The sequence below is a fragment of the Anomaloglossus baeobatrachus genome, chromosome 3, assembly GCF_048569485.1.
Source record: "Anomaloglossus baeobatrachus isolate aAnoBae1 chromosome 3, aAnoBae1.hap1, whole genome shotgun sequence".
NCBI classification, from domain to species: domain Eukaryota; kingdom Metazoa; phylum Chordata; class Amphibia; order Anura; family Aromobatidae; genus Anomaloglossus; species Anomaloglossus baeobatrachus.
In genome coordinates this window covers 491,377,185-491,397,279 of record NC_134355.1, presented here as the reverse complement: position 1 = coordinate 491,397,279, position 20,095 = coordinate 491,377,185, and the positions used below count along the sequence as shown (strand labels likewise).

General features: G+C 47.1%; 1 protein-coding gene across 1 annotated transcript in view; it reads right to left on the bottom strand.

Annotated features, from left to right (window-relative positions):
* Positions 1 to 20,095, bottom strand: part of LOC142295460 (transient receptor potential cation channel subfamily V member 6-like) — a 137,485-nt gene that overhangs the window by 92,292 nt on the left and 25,098 nt on the right. The window contains exons 3-4 of the mRNA XM_075338560.1: positions 19,307 to 19,429; positions 846 to 986 (exon numbers count right to left, since the gene is read on the bottom strand). Of these exons, the coding sequence (XP_075194675.1) occupies positions 846 to 986; positions 19,307 to 19,429 (264 nt within the window). The remainder of the gene's footprint in view (positions 1 to 845; positions 987 to 19,306; positions 19,430 to 20,095) is intronic.

Sequence of the window (20,095 nt, the reverse complement as noted above, 5' to 3'; positions counted from 1 at the left end):
CAATCAGATATTGATGACCTAACGTAAGTCTAACTTAATGTTAAAGTAGTGGCCAACCTCTTTGGTGTGGTAGAGACCTATAACGGAATTCAGTACAAGCTACTGAGCCTTCAGTCACTATGGCACAAACTAACGTTGTGGGACTCCTAGTGTGGCCGAGTTCACAGACCTTAATCCATGATCAGCCTTTCCTCTGCAAGTTACTCAATAGGTAAACTAATCTTGATTTGGCATAGGCTGGGATAGGATATGTTGGGATTTACTGTTTTCATTGTGCATGACAGTTTACTGGTCTACACTTCCTATGCACAGGAACATATGCTGCTTGGAATACATTTTGTATAACTAAAGTCAATGGCCAATGTGTGCTATTTGTATGCTTATACCAGTGTTCCCCAACTCCAGTCCTCAAGAGCCACTGACAGTGCATATTTTCAAGAGTTCCTCAGTATTGCATAGGTGATAATGTAATCACCGGCACATGTGATGGTTTCAACACTTATGCAATACTAAAGAAATCCTGAAAATATGATCTGTTGGTGGCTCTTGAGGACAACAGGTAGGGAACACTGGCCTTTACAGTGCAATACTTCAGTAGTATATGTCGGGGAGTACTTCAGTCATATCTCAAATGAAAACATAAAATGAAATGTGAACAGATCCTTAGTGATATAAAACAATATACATATATGAAAAAAAGTTATGTTTCTAAATTGCTTGAAGGGTTGGGGAGACAAAGCTTCTGATGGGTGGTGATGACGTGTCCATTTGAGTTTTAGTTACATAAAAGCTTGTTATTCTATTATCCACATAATGATCCAGAACTCCACCTTCATATATTATACCATAATAATATTGTCCTTTCTTTCTTGGAGCAAAAAAAGTCCCCACAGCTCGAGCGTTGTGCATGTCTGTCTTCCTGTCAATTAGTTCCTTCACCATCTCGGGATTCTGGTTCACAATCGCTATGTGTAAAGCCGTTTCCCCTGGGTACAAGGAATGATAAGAATCATAAGTCTTTCATTTAAAGCCCATAACATTCTTAAGTAACCTTCTACTTGCCAGGTACGTTCCATCTGATCTGCCTCGAGGAGGAATAATTGTCCATCTCTAACTCTAGATTTATGAAGCTCTATTATAGAGTTTAATATCATGTTAATCTCGGGACATTATATTCAGTAAAAACAGATAATGTGATATTAATAAAAGGTAATGTTGCATCAAAGGCAATGAATGGGGCATTTCAGCGATTGATGGAAATGATTTGCTAATATGATAGAATCACAATTATCCTATTCATTAAGCTTCGGCTTGACGACGCCAGCAAATGGGCTGCTGGTATTTAAGTCATGTTTAAACTTGCACCCATGCAAATCTGGAAAATGTTAATGATTAGTTTTGAATTAGCAAATTCTTTCAAGCCACCTATTCAATAACCGCTCACATTTCACTGCTATGTATTACAAAATTAGATATGTATAAAACATTGCCAAGGCTGACTATGGCATGAGTTATATCAGCATAGATTATAATACAGTAAATATTAAGCATCAATTCAAGGGGTTTCCTTTTAATTTGTTCCAAAAATGCAAAATGTTGAATATACTTTGTGTTTCAATGCCCAGTAAATCTTTTCAGTTCTGGTAGTTTTCTATTTGTAACAGTGCAGTCAAGGTTGTGTTTGCACACACTTGCCTCATCTCCACGCTACTATAGCAAACCCTCAGTTACTGACCATAAATGGAGATCTTGATAATGGTAATGGATTAAACTACACAGTATATTAGAAAATTGATTGACCTGTAAACTGTTAATGTGCCACCAACGAAACTGATGTCATAAATGCCTGGTCAGTGGCGATCCAGCTACTGGAACAGCCACCTTCTAAAAATGATGGCTACACCACTCCCAATCAGAGAACTTTGGGTCAGGAGAGTCACTGAAAGAGAAGAAGATTAATTTATTTTACACTCTGACCTCTTTGATGTATAACTCCTTTTGGGTTCCCAAAAATTCAGATATTTATGGCGTATTTTAATAATACGATATCAATTTTCCTGGTGGACATCTTCTTTACAAAACCAATATCTTAAACACAACATGGACATCAGTAGATGGCCAATTAAAGGAGTGACAAGGATAATAGTAAAATACCAATCTTTATTTATATTCATTAAAATACTAAAATATAGCATAAAGGTACCGACAGTAAATAGAGAGACACAGACAGTTAATATATTGAGTCCCAATAAATAATCAAAAGGATTTTTTAGTGAATCTAAGACAAACACATCAAAGACACCAGGTGAATATATATCAACCCTGAGCCAAAAGACCATTCATTGAAGAAAAGTGCGATTCTGTGGTTCCATCTGCGCTACTAATAATGCATCGGAAATAGTTAATTTTTACTGATAAGTACCCCATCCAAAATCTCATACCCATAATATGGGAATAAATAAATAAAAAAAGAGTATATGGATGTGGGGTTCCTTACACAGGAAAAAGGGCATAAATGCCTAGTAAATGCATAAGACGCGCAGAAAGAAAGCACAGAGGCACAAGTCACTAGCTATTCACAGTATGGAAGAGGCAAACAGTAAAATAGCCATTCAAATTACATCACCTGGGGACCGATGAACTGCTGTGACCCTCACACTCCGACACGTGTTTCGCAATAGCTTTTTCGAGGAGCGTGTCAGAGGTGAGGGACAGGCTGGTTAAAAAGGGCAGAGTGGCCAATGTGAGGACAAACCTCGATCATGTTCCATGTTGTGTTTAAATTATGCTGGTTGGAGTGCTAATATATTTGGATATGTGGTTGAAAACCAATATCTTTTAGACTTGTCACAATAAGTCTGAATAGGTATCCCCTGAATACATCTATCTCTTTCTTAGGTAAACGGCCCTCAATACATGGGTTATCTATTACTTCCAAACTTTTTGTTGCAGGAGTTTGTCGAGGCCACCATAGCCAGTGCAGAGCAACAGTACCGGTTGGAGAGACAGGCACAGGTTTGTTACTTTTTTTTTTGATCCTGGACCCATACAAAATAAAATATTAATCCTTTGATATTGAGATAGGTCATTGGTAGGGGTACAACTGTAGTACCTCTTTTCTTTTTTGTTCTCTAAAGAACATGAATATGCAGATCTGGCCTTCAAAAATAAACCATTTATGTACATCAGGGCTGCCCCTGTGAGTTTGTTAAATCTAGGGCAGATTGACCAGCTCCCCCATACCCTCTTTTTAGGGGGAGGGGCATTGCCCCTAGGCCACTAGATTGTTTTTCCTTGTTTTATTGTTGAGGTTGTTAGTTTCTTAAGGCCCCGTCACACTAAGCAACATCGCTAGCAACATCGCTGCTAACGAACAACTTTTGTGACGTTGCTAGCGATGTTGCTGTGTGTGACATCTAGCAACAACCTGGCCCCTGCTGTGAGGTCGTTGGTTGTTGCTGAATGTCCTGGGCCATTTTTTAGTTGTTGCTCTCCCGCTGTGAAGCACAGATCGCTGTGTGTGACAGCGACAGAGCAACAACTAAATGTGCAGGCAGCAGGAGCCGGCTTCTGCGGAAGCTGGTAACCACAGTAAACATCGGGTAACCAAGAAGCCCTGTCCTTGGTTACCTGATATTTACCTTCGTTACCAGCCTCCGCCGCTCTCACTGTCAGTGCCGGCTCCTGCTCTGTGCACATGTAGCTGCAGGACACATCGGGTTAATTAACCCGATGTGTGCTGTAACTAGGAGAGCATGGAGCCAGCGCTAAGCAGTGTGCGCTGCTCCCTGCTCTGTGCACATTTAGCTGCAGTACACATCGGGTAATTAACCCGATGTGTGCTGTAACTAGGAGAGCAAAGAGCCAGCGCTAAGCAGTGTGCGCTGCTCCCTGCTCTGTGCACATGTAGCTGCAGCACACATCGGGTAATTAACCCGATGTGTGCTGTAACTAGGAGAGCAGGGAGCCAGCGCTCAGTGTGCGCTGCTCCCTGCTCTCTGCACGTGTAGCTGCGTGCGCTGGTAACCAAGGTAAATATCGGGTTGGTTACCCGATATTTACCTTAGTTACCAAGCGCAGCATTTTCCACGCGGCGCTGGGGGCTGGTCACTGGTTGCTGGTGAGCTCACCAGCAACTCGTGTAGCGATGCTCCAGCGATCCCTGCCAGGTCAGGTTGCTGGTGGGATCGCTGGAGCATCGCAGTGTGACATCTCACCAGCAACCTCCTAGCAACTTACCAGCGATCCCTATCGTTGTTGGGATCGCTGGTAAGTTGCTTAGTGTGACTGGACCTTTAATCTGCTTTAAAGTAGACTTCCATGAGACAAGTTTACTACACTTTGCATTTGATACATCGGTATACGCTTGTATATCTGCCTCTTTGTATGCCAGTTAGTCCCGGTGATCCACTGTGCACCTGAATGTCTCCCTCTATTACGGTATTATAAAATTGACTTTTGCAGTCTCATTATACAGTTTATCTGTATATATTAAAAACAAATTCTGGAGACAATAAATACCTCATGTCTTCAAAACCTTTCTGGTTTTGTTGAAGGAAAAGTAAACCTAGAAGTGTACTAGAACTCTAAACAGGGCAATTGTTAATTTGTGCTAATCTCTTCCATTTTAGACTAGCCCTTGCGCTTAGGGTACCTTCACACTTTAGCGATGCAGCAGCGATCCGACCAGCGATCTGACCTGGTCAGGATCGCTGCTGCATCGCTACATGGTCGCTGGTGAGCTGTCAAATAGGCAGATCTCACCAGCGACCAGTGACCAGCCCCCAGCCAGCAGCGACGTGCAAGCGATGCTGCGCTTGCACGGAGCCAGCATCTGGAAACTGCGGACACTGGTAACTAAGGTAAACATCGGGTATGGTTACCCGATGTTTACCTTAGTTACCAGCTCACGCCGCTTAACTTAGCGTATGCAGGGAGCAGGAGCCGGCACTGGCAGCTTGAGAGCTGCGGAGGCTGGTAACGAAGGTAAATATCGGGTAACCACCTTGGTTACCCGACGCTTACCTTGGTTACAGCTTACCGCAGGCTGTCAGACGCCGTCTCCTGCTCCCTGCACATTCAGGATTGTTGCTCTCTCGCTGTCACACACAGCGATGTGTGCTTATCAGCGGGAGAGCAACAATAAAAAAATGAACCAGCACTGTGTGTAACAAGCAGCGATCTCACAGCAAGGGCCAGATCGCTGCTCAGTGTCACACACAGCGAGATCGCTAATGAGGTCACAAAAAACGTGACTCAGCAGCGATCTCAGTAGCGATCTCGCTGTGTGTGAAGTACCCCTAAGTCTGCTTCAGTGATTGTGCTATCAGGACTAGAGATGACGAACCGGTCGCGGTTCGGCTCGAGGTCGGTTCGCCGAACGGGGGTCCCGTTCGAGTTCGGTTGGTCGAACGTTAGACGAACCGAACTCGAACGTATAGGCTATAATGGGAGGCAATCACAAACACATAAAAATGCATTATAAATGTACACAAACAGTTAATAAACATTGCCATAACACTTACCGGTCCTCGCGATCCTTTCTGCACTCTGTCTCCTGCCGCTATTCCATCCGATGATCGCTGAATCCTCCCGGTGACGGCACTGCCAGCAGAGATGCAGGACCTATCGTGACGTCAAAATAGCCATGTGACCAGTCACGTGGCTATTATCTCATTGGCTACAGACTGGTCACATGAATATGACGCGTCATGTAGGACCTGCGAGTGCATCTCTCCGGTACACGGTGCACATATGTGTATCGCCGTGTACCGGCGACATGCTCTAGCACACGGTCTACTCCCCGTTCCGTTAGGGACCGGCTGACACAGCCAGTCATTAACGGAGATCACCGTTGCCATAGCAACGCAGTTAGCGGTGACGTCACCGCTAACCGCGGCTCTGAGAGCACCGTTGCTATGGTAACGTGTCTGTCAGCGTTACCACTGTTACCGCTGACAGCCAGCACTGATCACTCACGGAGTGAAGGCTGCACGCTGCTTCCCGATTGTAGTGAGGATTGTAGTGAGGATGAGGTTCCCCAGCCCCAAGTGATGAGCTGGTGCACCTCATCCTCACTACAATCGTCACTACTACTACACTAGTGAGGATTGTAGTGAGGATGAGGTTCCCCAGCCCCAAGTGATGAGCTGGTGAACCTCATCCTCACTACAATCGTCACTACTACTACACTAGTGAGGATTGTAGTGAGGATGAGGTTCCCCAGCCCCAAGTGATGAGCTGGTGCACCTCATCCTCACTACAATCGTCACTACTACTACACTAGAAAGAAAGAAGACAGAAGAGCAGGATCGTGGAGGGCTGACAGGGGGTAATAAAGATGGAGTCTCTAATGTGTCTGTGTATTTATTTCTATTAAAGTATTTTTTCTCTGTGTGGTGTTTTTTTTAACCCTTTATTGGAGATTCTTAATGGCCGGGTCAAACGTTCCTGACATTAAGAATCTCTGGCTTAATACTGGCTAGTAAAACAAAGCCAGTATTAACTCATGATTACCCAACAAGCCACCCGGCTCCAGGGCTGTTGGAAGAGTTGGATACAGCGCCAGATGATGGCGCTTCTATGAGAGCGCCATTTTCTGGGACGGCTGCGGACTGAAATCCGCAGCAGAGGCGCCCAGAAACCTCGGGCTAACCTGTGCTGCGGATTCCAATCCCCAGCTGCCTAGTTGTACCCGGCTGGACACAAAAATGGGGCAAAGCCCACGTCATTTGTTTTTTAATTATTTCATGAAATAAGTGAAATAATTAAAAAAAAACGGGCTTCCCTATATTTTTGGTTCCCAGCCGGGTACAAATAGCCATCTGGGGTTTGGAGGCAGCCCGTGGCTGCCTGCTGTACCTGGCTAGCATACAAAAATATGGCGAAGCCCACGTCATTTTTTTGGTGGGCAAAAAAATTCTGCATACAGTCCTGGATGGAGTATGCTGAGCCTTGTAGTTCTGCAGCTGCTGTCTGCTCTTCTCCATACAGACAGACAGCAGCTGCAGAACTACAAGGCTCAGCATACTCCATCCAGGACTGTATGCAGAAGTATTTTGCCCCCTGAAAAAATTATGTGGGCTTCGCCATATTTTTGTATGCTAGCCAGGTACAGCAGGCAGGTACGGCTGCCCCCAACCCCCAGTTGCCTATTTGTACCCGGCTGGGAACCAAAAATAAAGGGAAGCCCTTTTTTTATTATTTCATGAATTTCATGAAATAATTAGAAAACAAATGACGTAGGCTTCGCCCCATTTTTGTGTCCAGCCAGGTACAACTAGGCAGCTGGGGATTGGAATTCGCAGCACAGGTTGGCCTGAGCTTTCTGGGCCCCACTGCTGCGAATTGCAGTCTGCAGCCGCCTCAGAAAATGGCATTTTCATAGAAGCGCCATCTTCTGGCGCTGTATCCAACTCTTCCAGCACCTGCCTGCTATACCTGGCTAGCATACAAAAATATGGCGAAGCTCACGTCCTTTTTTTGTAGTTTTTTGGCAAAAAAAATAAAAAATGCTTCCCTGGATTTTCCATTGCCAGTGAAGGTAACACCAAGCAGTGGGGGTTAGCAGCCAGTAGCTGCTTGGATTACCCTTAGCTAGCAATACAAAAAATGCAGCGGGAGCCCATATATATTTTTTTTAATTATTTATTTAAATAACTAAAAATAAAATGGGCTTCCCTGTATTTTGATTGCTGGACATCACAGTGCTGTAAAAATAAATCTTTAAAAAAATGACGTAACGCTCCGCGGTATTTTTGATTCTCAGCGCAGATAAAGCAGACAGCTATGGGTTGCCACCCCCATCTGCCTGCCGTTACCTTGGTTGGCAATCAAAATACAGGGAAGCCCATTAATTTTTTCTATTTAAAAAATAGTTAAAAAAAAATGACGTTGGGTCCCCCCATTTTTGATAGCCAGCTAGGGTAAAGCAGACGGCTGTAGCCTGAAAACCACAGCTGGCAGCTTTACCGTGGTTGGGGATCCAATGTGGAGGTCCCCTCAGGCTCTTTTTTATAATTATTTTATAAATATTAATAATTACACAATAAAAGTAGGGTCCCCCCCAAATTGGATCACCAGCCAAGGTAAAGCGGACAGCTGTGGTCTGGTATTCTCAGGGTGGAAAGGTCCATAGTTATTGGGCCTTCACAGCCTAAAAATAGCAGGCCGCAGGCACCCCAGACGTGGCGCATCCACTAGATGCGCCAATCCTGGCGCTTCACCCCAGCTCATCCCGTGCCCTGGTGCAGTGGCAAACGGGGTAATAAATCGGGTTGATACTAGCTGTAAAGTAACCTGAGATCAAGCCCAGCAGTTTGTGATGTCATGGCGTCTATTAGATACTCAACATCATAAACTGTCAGTACTAACAAAAAAAAAAAAATCGACAAAAGAAATTTATTTGAAAAAACAGTCCCCAAAACATTTCCTCTTTCACCAATTTATTGTAAGAAAAAAAATAAAGGGGTCCCACGACGACTCTGGACCGTCTAGAATATGGGGGGGAGACACTCAGGGAACGTATCCACCATTTTCTAGGAGTGCGGACCCTTCATGTGAGGAGTGTGGGTGCAATGAATCTGCACTCACTCTTCTCGGGTCCACAGCAGCAGAGTCCATTTCGTAATGGTTGCTACCAAAGCTGCAATGCCCTGCTCATGAGGTAAGGGCATGCCTAATCAGGAGAACTACTGTAGAGGAAGCTCTGCTCACTGGTATATAGGTGCTCAGAGGTAATAATAGATAAAATTAGTGAGTAACCTCGGCACTCTAAATCTCCCAGACTAAGTCAGTAAGTCACAACGGATAGTAATGCAAAATCACTCTTTATTGGTCCGTATTAAGAAAAAAATTTTTTCATAAGCATATATGTTTTTGTCCAAAACAAGTTACAAATGACGTTTCGGCCTGAGCCTTCGTCAGATTGGACTTATCTGCATGTAATCATGAAAAATGACAATAATCAGTATCACATAAGAGTGAGAGAACAATAACATAAACTCGAACAATATAGAGGTACAATTGGGATGCAGCAAAAAAAATTGCAACACAGCAAGAAATGAAACACATGATACAAATGTCATAATACAGTACAAGGACAATATAGTAATGACAAATATGGGGTCAGGGTAGACTTAGACAGCTCTGGTACGAAAGAGATGTCAATCGTAAAGTAACATGTGCAGTAGGTGTAGAGCTACAGTATGCATGGCAGAGCTAATGGGTAGACCGACCATAGAAAAAGAACGGAGAAAAAGTGGAGAAAAAGTGGAAAAAAAATGGAGAAAAAAATGGAGAAAAAGTGGAGAAAAAGTGGAGAAAAAAATGGAGAAAAAGTGGAGAAAAAGTGGAGAAAAAAATGGAGAAAAAAATGGAGAAAAAGTGGAGAAAAAGTGGAGAAAAAGTGGAGAAAAAGTGGAGAAAAAGTGGAGAAAAAGTGGAGAAAAAAGTGGAGAAAAAAGTGGAGAAAAAGTGGAGAAAAAGTGGAGAAAAAAATGGAGAAAAAGTGGAGAAAAAGTGGAGAAAAAGTGGAGCACCCTTTGGTGCCTTTCATGTGGCACTAAGGGGTGCTTAGCTTTGTATTTAGCCAAAAAATGAAAAAAAAAATGACGTAGGGTTCCCCCTAGTTTTGTAGCCAGCTAGGGTAAAGCAGACGGCTGCAGCCTGCAGACCACAGCTGGCAAGCTCACCTTGGCTGGTAATCCAAAACTGAGGGCACCCCACGCTGTTATTTTAAATTAAACAAATAATTTTAAAAAAAACACGTAGGGGTCCCCCAAAATTGGATCACCAGCCAAGGTAAAGCAGACAGCTGGGGCCTGATATTCTCAGACTAGGGAGGTCCATGGTTATTGGACTCTCCCCAGCCTAAAAATAGCAGGCCGCAGCCGCCCCAGAAGTGGCGCATCCATTAGATGCGCCAATCCTGGTGCTTCGCCCCAGCTCATCCCGCGCCCTGGTGCGGTGGCAAACGGGGTAATATATGGGGTTAATACCAGATGTGTAATGTCACCTGGCATCAAGCCCTGGGGTTGGTGAGGTCAGGCGTCTATCAGATACCTGACATCACCAACCCAGTCAGTAATAAAAAAAAATAGACGACAACCACATTTTTATTTGAAAAAACACTCCCCAAAACATTCCCTCTTTAACCAATTTATTAGAATGAAAAACAAATCCAGGTCTGGTGTAATCCAAGGGGTTGCCATGACGATCCACACTGTCCCAGTCAATGAAGAGCAGGATGTTCCCCATTGGCTGGGAGAGCAGTGCAGTGACCTGAGCTAACATCAATGGGTCAGCCCAGGTCACTGCAGGGCATGACAAGTGCTGCTGTCAGCGAGGTACATTACCTGCGCTGATCTCCAGCACACTGACAGCCCCTGTCACTGAGTTCAATGATCGGCGCCTTCACACCAAGTATCGCGAGAGGCCCGTGACGTCACCGCTAGTCAGTCTCGGGTCGGAAGCGAGAGGTGATGTGACAAGTGGCGGCCATGGAGGACAGTGACAGCGCTGAGGTCGGGATGGCTGGACTTCATCACCGCAGGTAAGCCGAGCGGGACCATGTGTGTGTGTGTGTGTGTGTGTGTGTGTGTGTGTGTGTGTGTGTACGTGTGTACAATACATGCCGCGGGCAGGAGGGGGCGGAGCGAGCTGAGCGGGGAAGTGTGGGCTTCCTGCATGTAACTAGGATAAACATCGGGTTACTAACCAAAGCGCTTTGCTTGGATACCCGATGTTTATCTTGGTTACCAGCTTCTGGCAGGCTGCCAGCGATGGCTCCTGCACACTGTAGCTGTAAAAAGCCCTGCTTTTTGCTGCTAGAACCGTTCTCGAACGTATCTAGAACTATCGAGCTTTTGCAAAAAGCTCGAGTTCTAGTTCGATCTCGAACAGCCCCCAAAATCACTCGAGCCTAGAACTGGAGAACCTCGAACCTCGAACCGCGCTCAACTCTAATCAGGACAGATAAAAACAATTCTGTAGACAGTTCTTCTTTAGTTTTATATTAATTTTACAATCTTTTTTTCCCCAAGAAACATTACCCTTAACACGGACAACCAGCTTCATAAGAGGAGATTAAAATGGTCAGAAAGTTTTCATTACATTTTGTTCATACACTCCACAATATTGCAATTACGGAGAGTCGCTTGCATTTTTTTCTTTGTATTTTCTGCATTTAATATTGCTCTAAGTGCAAAGAAATCAGATATTTTTTATTTATTTGTTATTTTGATTTTTTTAATTTGGAAGTCTTGTGACTTTGGTGTATTACCTTCTCATCACCTATAAGTGGCACTGTTGTCACTGTCCTATTTTTTCTAAAGACCAGCAGCTACTACCGATACTACCCATCAGTGCATGCTGTTCATGGAGAGCAGCGACTCCACAAGAACTAACAGAATGTCCTTCTGTTGTATAAGTCTAGTAGTATGCCGCATAGACTATTTTACGTTTTTACTAGACTTCTAGATTCTCTCTTCATATTCATTGTACCCGTTTAGTTAATGCCATTCTACCCGGAGAATCTTATCTGCTTGAGTTAAAAAATTGTTGTTCTATTCACAAAACTGTAATGGCAACAGAATTCCTTGTAGACCAAAAATATTGAATTGGGCATCAAGTCTCACTGCAAACCATTTACATTTCTTAAATGCAGTGGTGTATGAAAAACTTCACAGTGCCCCTAAATCACAAATTTTGATGCAGTTAAAAGGGTTGTTCCTTACTCAGATATATTGTTCTCAATTTCTGTATTGAGACTATACTCCTCTCTGGTGTGGGCACTGTGACGCCCTGGACTAGCCAGGTAGTCACAAACATACCAACATACACACCCCCACCCTAGGCAGTTACAGCAGCCAAACACAAAATCCTTGTTGCCTCCCTCCAGAGTCTGATGTTCACACCAGGTGGGGCGGAGCCAGGCGGTTGGCCCCACCCACCGAGGAGTTCACAGGCCTGGAGGCGAGAAAAGCAGTCAGTTAGAGTTTGGAAGAGTTCAGTCTTGGAGGTGAAAGTGGGAGGTCACATACTGCAGTGTCTGGGTTGGAGCCCGGACACTGACAGCAAGGTTGACAGACGGTGGTGGCCGTCTGCAAGAGTTAGTGGAACTCCGCAGAGCCGTAAGGACCGGGGTCGGGCGTCGGCCCGCCGGTACCGGACCGGAGAACGGAGTGAAGCTAAGCACACAGGCAGGGCCATCGGACCCCGACCAAGCTTGGAGCCGCCGTCAATAGTCAAATCCGAATGTGACAGGAACCCCAGGGGTTTCTCAACTACCAAGTCCCGATTGAAGGCAACCGTCCACCTAGAGAGGATATACAGCCACCGCCACAGGCTAGAGATCCAAGGGCCAGCGCCTGCGGGCAAAACGGGCTCCTACGGCACCTATACGCCGGGGAGCGGACTACCGGTGGGCAACCATAGGAGTCAAGAACATTTTCAAAGGTGCAGGGAAAGACAGCCACCATCAGCCGTCCGGGGAGAGCACAACAACAACACTGCAGCCGGCTGCAGGACCCGTCCATCCGGCCGTTTTGGTTTGCCAGAGACTCTGTCAGTGATTGTCTGAGTGAGTACACCAGTGCCGTCCAGCACCGTGCCGCATAGTCCCTGCACCCCAGCCATCCAGCCTCCCCGTTACACCATCTGGCCCCGAGATCACCAACCCCTGCCCACGGAGGGGACAACATCTCTGCTGCACCATACCATCTCTCCCGGGATCCCCGTTACCAGCAGCGGTGGTGCCATTATCACCACGACCCTTGGGTGGCGTCATGAACAATCTCCCTAACCAAACCACCCCCCTTTCACTCACGGGTGAGGAGCGCTGTTCGAGTCCCCGGGTCCGGTCCACCACTCGAGCCACCGAGCAGCAGCAGCAGAAGCCCAGGACCCGAGCGTGGCGAGCGCTTCCCCTCCGCCCGCGACAACTTGGCGTCTGCGAACAGGATCGAGCCGATCTACTTACCAGTAGAAGTGCGCCTTGTGGTCCCCGCCGGCGGCGTCCGGCCGAAAAATTGAAAGCGCCGCCATCTTTGGCGCGAAAATCTCCTGCTCGAGCGTCTTCCCCGAGCAGGGAAGGCCGAAAGCGAAGCCCCGCCCCCAACTAACGGAAGTGCTAGAAAGAACCAAGGGGGGGCAGGCGATAGCCTGCCTAATGTAGCCGAGGGCATAAAAAGCGAGGATGCCAGGACTCGGCAACATATCCGGTTACTGGAAGTCTGCTAGCAAGCATGTCCATCCCGTCCGGTGATGCCGAGATTCCCGAGCCCACGCCAGGAACGACGGCGTGGGTGGAAGCCCGGACCGCGCAAATGTGCTGCCGCCTTCAAACCCAGGTCCGGTTCTTGATGGAGCGCTGGGTGGCCGAGATGGAGGAAGTGGCGGCAGCCGTGCGGAGATGCGAGGTGGAGGCAGTGTTGGAGGAGCGGGTAAGCGACCCACGCCCCTGTGTCCGAGAAGGACCGGCCGCTGCGGCTGAGGGGTCCGGCCTGCGCCCGCTCACCCTCCTGCCTCCCCCGCCATCCGTACCGGTTGCTGTTACCCTTTGGACCGCTACCCCCAACACCGGTAGCGGAATCAAACCCGTCCACCCTAGAGGACCGACCTGGGGGCGTTGTCTGTGAACGGCCCGCATCCCTCCCGCTGCCATGGAAGATCCCGCGGGAGGTGCCCATCCGCGACAAGAAGCCGTCAGCCCCGGAAGTGGCCGAACCCGAGACCGTCCCGGCTCCGGCAGTCCGCCCGGCCGTGGAAGAACCGGCTGCTGCGGGCCCGAAGGCCCAACCGGTGAGGCCAGCTGTCCCTGAGTCCCACGCCTCAGCTGAGGCTGCACCGGGCCACCACTGCAAAGCAGCAGTTCAGGCCACGTCACCGCAGGACCCCCGCACGAGAGTACTGGTCGTGGCCGGAGTGGGTGCAGTCCAGCGGGGCCCGACCCGAGCGCAGGGGTCTGCCAACGCCCCTTATTGGGACAGGGAACCAAGTCAGTTGGACCGAGAGATTGCCGCCAGGGAGCAGTAGAGGGCCGAAGTGATGGCGCGAGTGATTAAGGAGAAGGATGCACTCCGCCATGCCACCTTTCGGGTGCGGGGCTCGGTGTATGAGGGCCAAGTCCGGCAGTTTGACACGCGAAGGGGGTTCGGTTTCATCTACGAGCCGGGCCTGGAGGCCGAAGTATTTGTGGCCCGCCGCGATGTAAACTCACACCTGCCCACGGGCCACCCAGGTTGTGATCTGTTGCCTGGTGACCTGGTAACCTACACCCGACACTGCGGGGAGAGGGGCTGGTTCGCCCTGGACGTTAAACAAAGGGAGAGCCGTGGTGTGCAGATGTGGCCCCAGCCCCCTCCTCTTCCGTGCCGTCCGGATATCGAGCTGGAGGAGGTCCTGGATGAGTGCGACCTCAAATAGTGGCAGCGGTCCTCCGTTGCAACCAAGTTGTCGCTGTTGGGACCCTCAGCAGTTTGAATGAATGAAAAATAATCCAACCGAAGCTTCATCTGATTGTCTACTTGATTATTCCGGCCGTTGACGGCAAGTTGTCCCCGGAGGGACCCTATATGTTTACCGTATACATGAGGAACTGCTCATGGACAAGGCCGAGAACTGGCAGGCCACCCACGAACTTGTGGGCCTGTAAATAATGTTGTGGGATGGATACCGTTGCCGCCTCCGGAGAGGCAGATTGGAGGAAGGGCCCGCAGCAGAGCAGGCTGGGGCCTGGCCACCACCAGGACCGGTGGCCATCCTCCGGGGGTCAGGGGTCCCCCTTGGACGTGGGGTCCCCTGAAGTGACAGCTGGGTGCGAGATACCGTACCCGTTCCCGCTCGGGCAGCCTGAACCTGGACTGGGGTAAAGGGGTGCAGCCCACTTCTTAGGGGCAGCATCAGGGCTAGGTTGCTTGGGTGGGAGAGCGGAAGACATCCGTCCGTAATAAAAATGTTTATATGTGCAACGTTTAAGGTGACCTAAAAAAAAATGCTTATGTTTTAAATGTTTACCATTTTACATGTTATTTATATTTTTACAGTTTTTGAAAAAAAATAAAACCGGTGATGGACGGGCAGCCCACGGACGGTCTGCATTTTACCAAGGGGGAGTGTGACGCCCTGGACTAGCCAGGTAGTCACAAACATACCAACATACACACCCCCCACCCTAGGCAGTTACAGCAGCCAAACACAAAACCCTTGTTGCCTCCCTCCAGAGTCTGATGTCCACACCAGGTGGGGCGGAGCCAGGTGGTTGGCCCCACCCACCGAGGAGTTCACAGGCCTGGAGGTGGGAAAAGCAGTCAGTTAGAGTTTGGAAGAGTTCAGTCTTGGAGGTGAAAGTGAGAGGTCACGTACTGCAAGTGTCTGGGTTGGAGCCCGGACACTGACAGCAAGGTTGGCAGATGGTGGTGGCCGTCTGCAGGAGTTAGTGGAACTCCGCAGAGCCATAAGGACCGGGGTCGGGCGTCGGCCCGCCGCTACCGGACCGGGGAACGGAGTGAAGCTAAGCACACAGGCAGGGCCATCGGACCCCGACCAGGCTTGGAGCCACCGTCAATAGTCAAATCCGAATGTGACAGGAACCCCAGGGGTTTCTCAACTACTAAGTCCCGATTTGAAGGCAACCGTCCACCCAGAGAGGATATACAGCCACCGCCACAGGCTAGAGATCCAAGGGCCAGCGCCTGCGGGCAAAACAGGCTCCTACGGCACCTATACGCCAGGGAGCGGACTACCGGTGGGCAACCATAGGAGTCAAGAACATTTTCAAAGGTGCAGGGAAAGACAGCCACCATCAGCCGTCCAGGGAGAGCACAACAACAACACTGCAGCCAGCTGCGGGACCCGTCCATCCGGCCGTTTTGGTTTTTCCAGAGACTCTGTCAGTGATTATCTGAGTGAGTACACCAGTGCCGTCCGGCACCACGCCACGCAGTCCCTGCACCCCAGCCATCCAGCCTCCCCGTTACACCATCTGGCCCCGGGATCACCAACCCCTGCCCACGGAGGGGACAACATCTCAGCTGCACCCTACCATCTCTCCCGGGATCCCCATTACCAGCAGCGGTGGTGCCATTATCACCACGACCCGTGGGTGGCGTCACGAACAATCTCCCTAACCAAACCACCCCCCTTTCATTCACGGGTGAGGAGCGCTGCTCAAGTCCTCGGGTCCGGTCCACCGCTCGAGCCACCGAGCAGCAGCAGCAGAAGCCCCGGACCCGAGCATGGCGAGCGCTTCCCCTCTGCCCGCGACAGCACCATTCCAGCAACATCCGCGCCTAGTTTTCTAGGGCTTGTGTTACACTGGCTGCATGGCTCACGTGGTATAACAGTAAGGCTATGTGCCCACGGGACTCTGTAAGCGTGGAATGTGCCACAGAAAACCTCGCAGGGTTTTAGCAAGCACAGACACTCCCCATGTTATCCTATGGGACATGAGGAGTATCTGTGTCCATGCTGCGGTATGTGCGGCTGCGGAATATGCTGCGGATGTGCCTCAGCCGCACATAACTGCATGTCAATTATTCCTGCGGAAATACCTGCGAAAATCCCGGCCCTCCACTATGAAGATAGAGGGCAGGACTTCCGCAGGTAAGTCACAGGAATGTCCGCAGGTTTACCACAGCTATTTCTCTGGAATCCCGCAGCTATGTATAGCTGCGGTTCTGGGGATAAGCTGCGGGAAACCTGTGGCTGTACCTGCAGATATATCTGCGGGTGCAGAGTCCCGTGGGCACATAGCCTAAGTGGCCATTTCATTCTCCTCCTTCCCAGGTAACTGACATTCAGATGAAGTTAAGAGAGCAGAAGCATTTGTCACTTGTTCCAGGTTTCCATTTCGTCTGTTGGAAGTGAGTGTGAAATGGCCACTGGCTCCAGAGCTCACCGCATAACAACGCCACACAAGCTCCAGTAAACCAGTCATCGATGTCACTGGAACAAAGTTGATGTAGCAGGCCATATTTACCCCTTCCCATATTAAGCCCATGTATAGTTTGGCCCAGGCAAGAGTATACCCCTGAGATTAGCTATCCTAGGCCAAACTGTACCCTGGGGTTTAACTCTTCACCCCTGGATGATTTTCCATTTTTAGTTTTTTTCTTTTTTGCTTCTTTTTTATTTTTCTGTTAATCTTGCCAGATGAGGGCTTGTTTTTTGTGGGACAAGTTGTACTTTTAAATAAAACCATAGGTTTTACCGTATAGTGTACTGGAAAACAGCAAAAAAATTCCAAGTGCAAAGACAATTGCAAAGAAAGTGTCATTGCATGATTGTTTTGGGGGTATTTTATTCACAGTGTTCACTACATGGTAAAACTGATATATCTATATGATGCCTCAGGTTGGTGTGAGTTCAAAGACACCAAACATGCATAAGTTTATTTTTATCTAAGGGGTTAAAAAAATTCTAAAGTTTGTCCAAAAAGTGGCGTACTTTTTGGGCCATTTTCCGTGACGCGTAGCAGTCTCATTTTTCGGGATCTATGGCTGAGGGATGACTTATTTTATGCATCTCAAGCTGTTCTTTTTAATAGTACAATTTTTGCACAAATGCTACACTTTGATCGCCTGTTATTGCATTTTGCGCAAGATTGGCGATGACGAAAAAAAGTAATTTTGGCATTTGGAATTTTTTTGCCGCTAAGCCATTTACCAATCAGATTGATTAATTTTATATTTTGATAGATGCGGCAATACCAAACGTGTGCATATTTCTTATTTTTTTAACCTTTTAATTTTTAATGGGAGCGAATGGGGGTGATATGAACTTTTTATCTATTTTTTTAAAACTTTTTTTTTTTACTTTTTTTTTTACTTTATTAGTCTCCCTAAGGGACTATAAGGATCAGCAGTCTGATCGCTCATTCATTTCTCCTGGTTAGAGCAACATATATAGTTATACTACACAAAATAGTAACTAACATTCCCTATATGTCTACTATACATCAGCGTTATTTTCCAAATGTCCTTTTTTATTTTGTTAGGATATTAAAAAGTTTCAAAGTTCAACAGATGTTTTTCATATGTTTCAAGTGAATTTACAAAACATATTTTATAGAGACCTTTTCATTTTTGAAGTGACTTTGTGGGGCCTATATTTTGAATGATCCCCCAAATTCCATTTTAAAAACTGCATTCTTCAAAATATTCCAAAGTGTCCAGTAGTTTAACCCATCAGGTACATAACATGAGTTTGTATGTTCTCCCTGTTTTTGTGTGGGTTTCCTCCGTGTACTCCGGTTTCCTCCCACACTCCAAAGACTTACTGATAGGGAATTTAGATTGTGAGCCCCAATAGGGACAGTGTTCCTGATGTATGTAAAGCGCTGCGGAATATGTTAGCGCTATATAAAAATAAAGATTTTTTTTTTTATATAACCGGAATTAAGAGAAATGAATGAAATGAAAAATATTTTTTATTTCCACTGATATGTTGCTAACATCTTAACAGGCCACCAAAGCTAGCAGACCCCATGGCCCATAGTCTCAGACTGTCATGGAAACCATCAGGACCACTCAATCATAATCTCAGGGTGTCAATATGGTTAAAGATGGAGCCACTCCCCTCTGTTAACCATCTAGATGCCACTGTTGCTATTGAGGGCAGCATATAGGGCATTAGGCAGCCCTATAGTACACACCTGGCACCCAATGTATTTTCAACTGTCGAATGAAGTTATTTGTTTAAGGCTATGTGCGCACGTTGCGTATATACATGCAGTTACGCTGCGCTTTGTAGTGCAGCATAACTGCATGCGTCCTGCGTCCCCTGCACAGTCTATGGAGATTGTGCAGGGGCCGTGCGCACGTGGCGTTTTAGAGCGCAGCGCTTCGGCTACTGACATGTCACTTCTTCCGTGCGCTTTGCTGGCAGCTCCTGCTCTGTCTATGGGAGGAGCTGCAGGCAGAGCGCATGGAATCGGCTTCACTACGGACATTTCTGCAGCGATTTAAAGCGCACATGTGCTCTTCAGATCGCTGCAGAAATTTCTGCAGTGAACTGTACGCAACGTGCGCACATAGCCTAAGTCTCAAGTCAGCAAAAAGACATATTGGCTGTCAATAATGGGTTAAGACTCATTATTTAACCTGTTAGTGGTCAAGCAGTTGATAATGATAATACTCTCCTTTCCGTATTCAGATGATTCCTCCCTTTTAGTTCAACAAATGAAAGATTTACCATTACACTGCTAGCTAATTGGCAGGGACTTGAGGGTAGAGTGTGTAAATTCCCAAACCCTGACCTCCATGACTGGTAGTGTATACATGTGATGGTCAGTGTCACACTCTCTTACCTTTATATACGTCACATTCAATAGGCGTGTCTATCAGTAGAGGGAAAGCATCCAACAATGTAGCCAGAGCTTCTTTATTATTGTATAGTGCTGCTATGTGGATTGCATTTTCTCCCATTGCACCTAAAGCATAAATTAAATAAATTGTGTGTTTACATAATGTTCCCAGCAATATATTTTCTTGGAATAATAACTCGATTTTAAAGGATTGTACAGGTTTATAAAAATGACTGGTTTATTTCAGAAACAGCCCCATTGAAATGAATGGAGCTGAGCTGCAACCCATGAAAGAAAGCAAAGAAAGCAGCCATGTTTATCTAATTCTGGAAATCACCGTTATAGATCTCCTTTATTTCTGCCACAAAAGAGTGATGTAATTCCACCCAGGATGATGGTTCTACTTTAAAATGAGTAAAGGGAACCTTTTAGGTCCAATATACACTCAGAACCACAAACAGTTGTGGGTGCATATTGCTAATCCCTGCCTAACCGTCCCTGTGTACACTAGCATAGATAAAGAGATCTTTAGAAAAAATATTACTAAAGATCCTTTATGATATGCTAATGAGGCGAGGGTGTTATTTCCCCCAACTAGTCTGCCCTCTTAGCATGTTAGCACACCCACAGGACAGGAGTGTGCTAACATGGTATTCATTGCCCATTGCGCAGTGTCATCGACAGTGCCACGCATGCCTGTATCCGTTGTCATCACCTTAGACACCGGGTTTAGGGTCAGTGCACATGATCAGAATGCAGATTACACTTATGGAGAATTGCTGCCAATGTCTC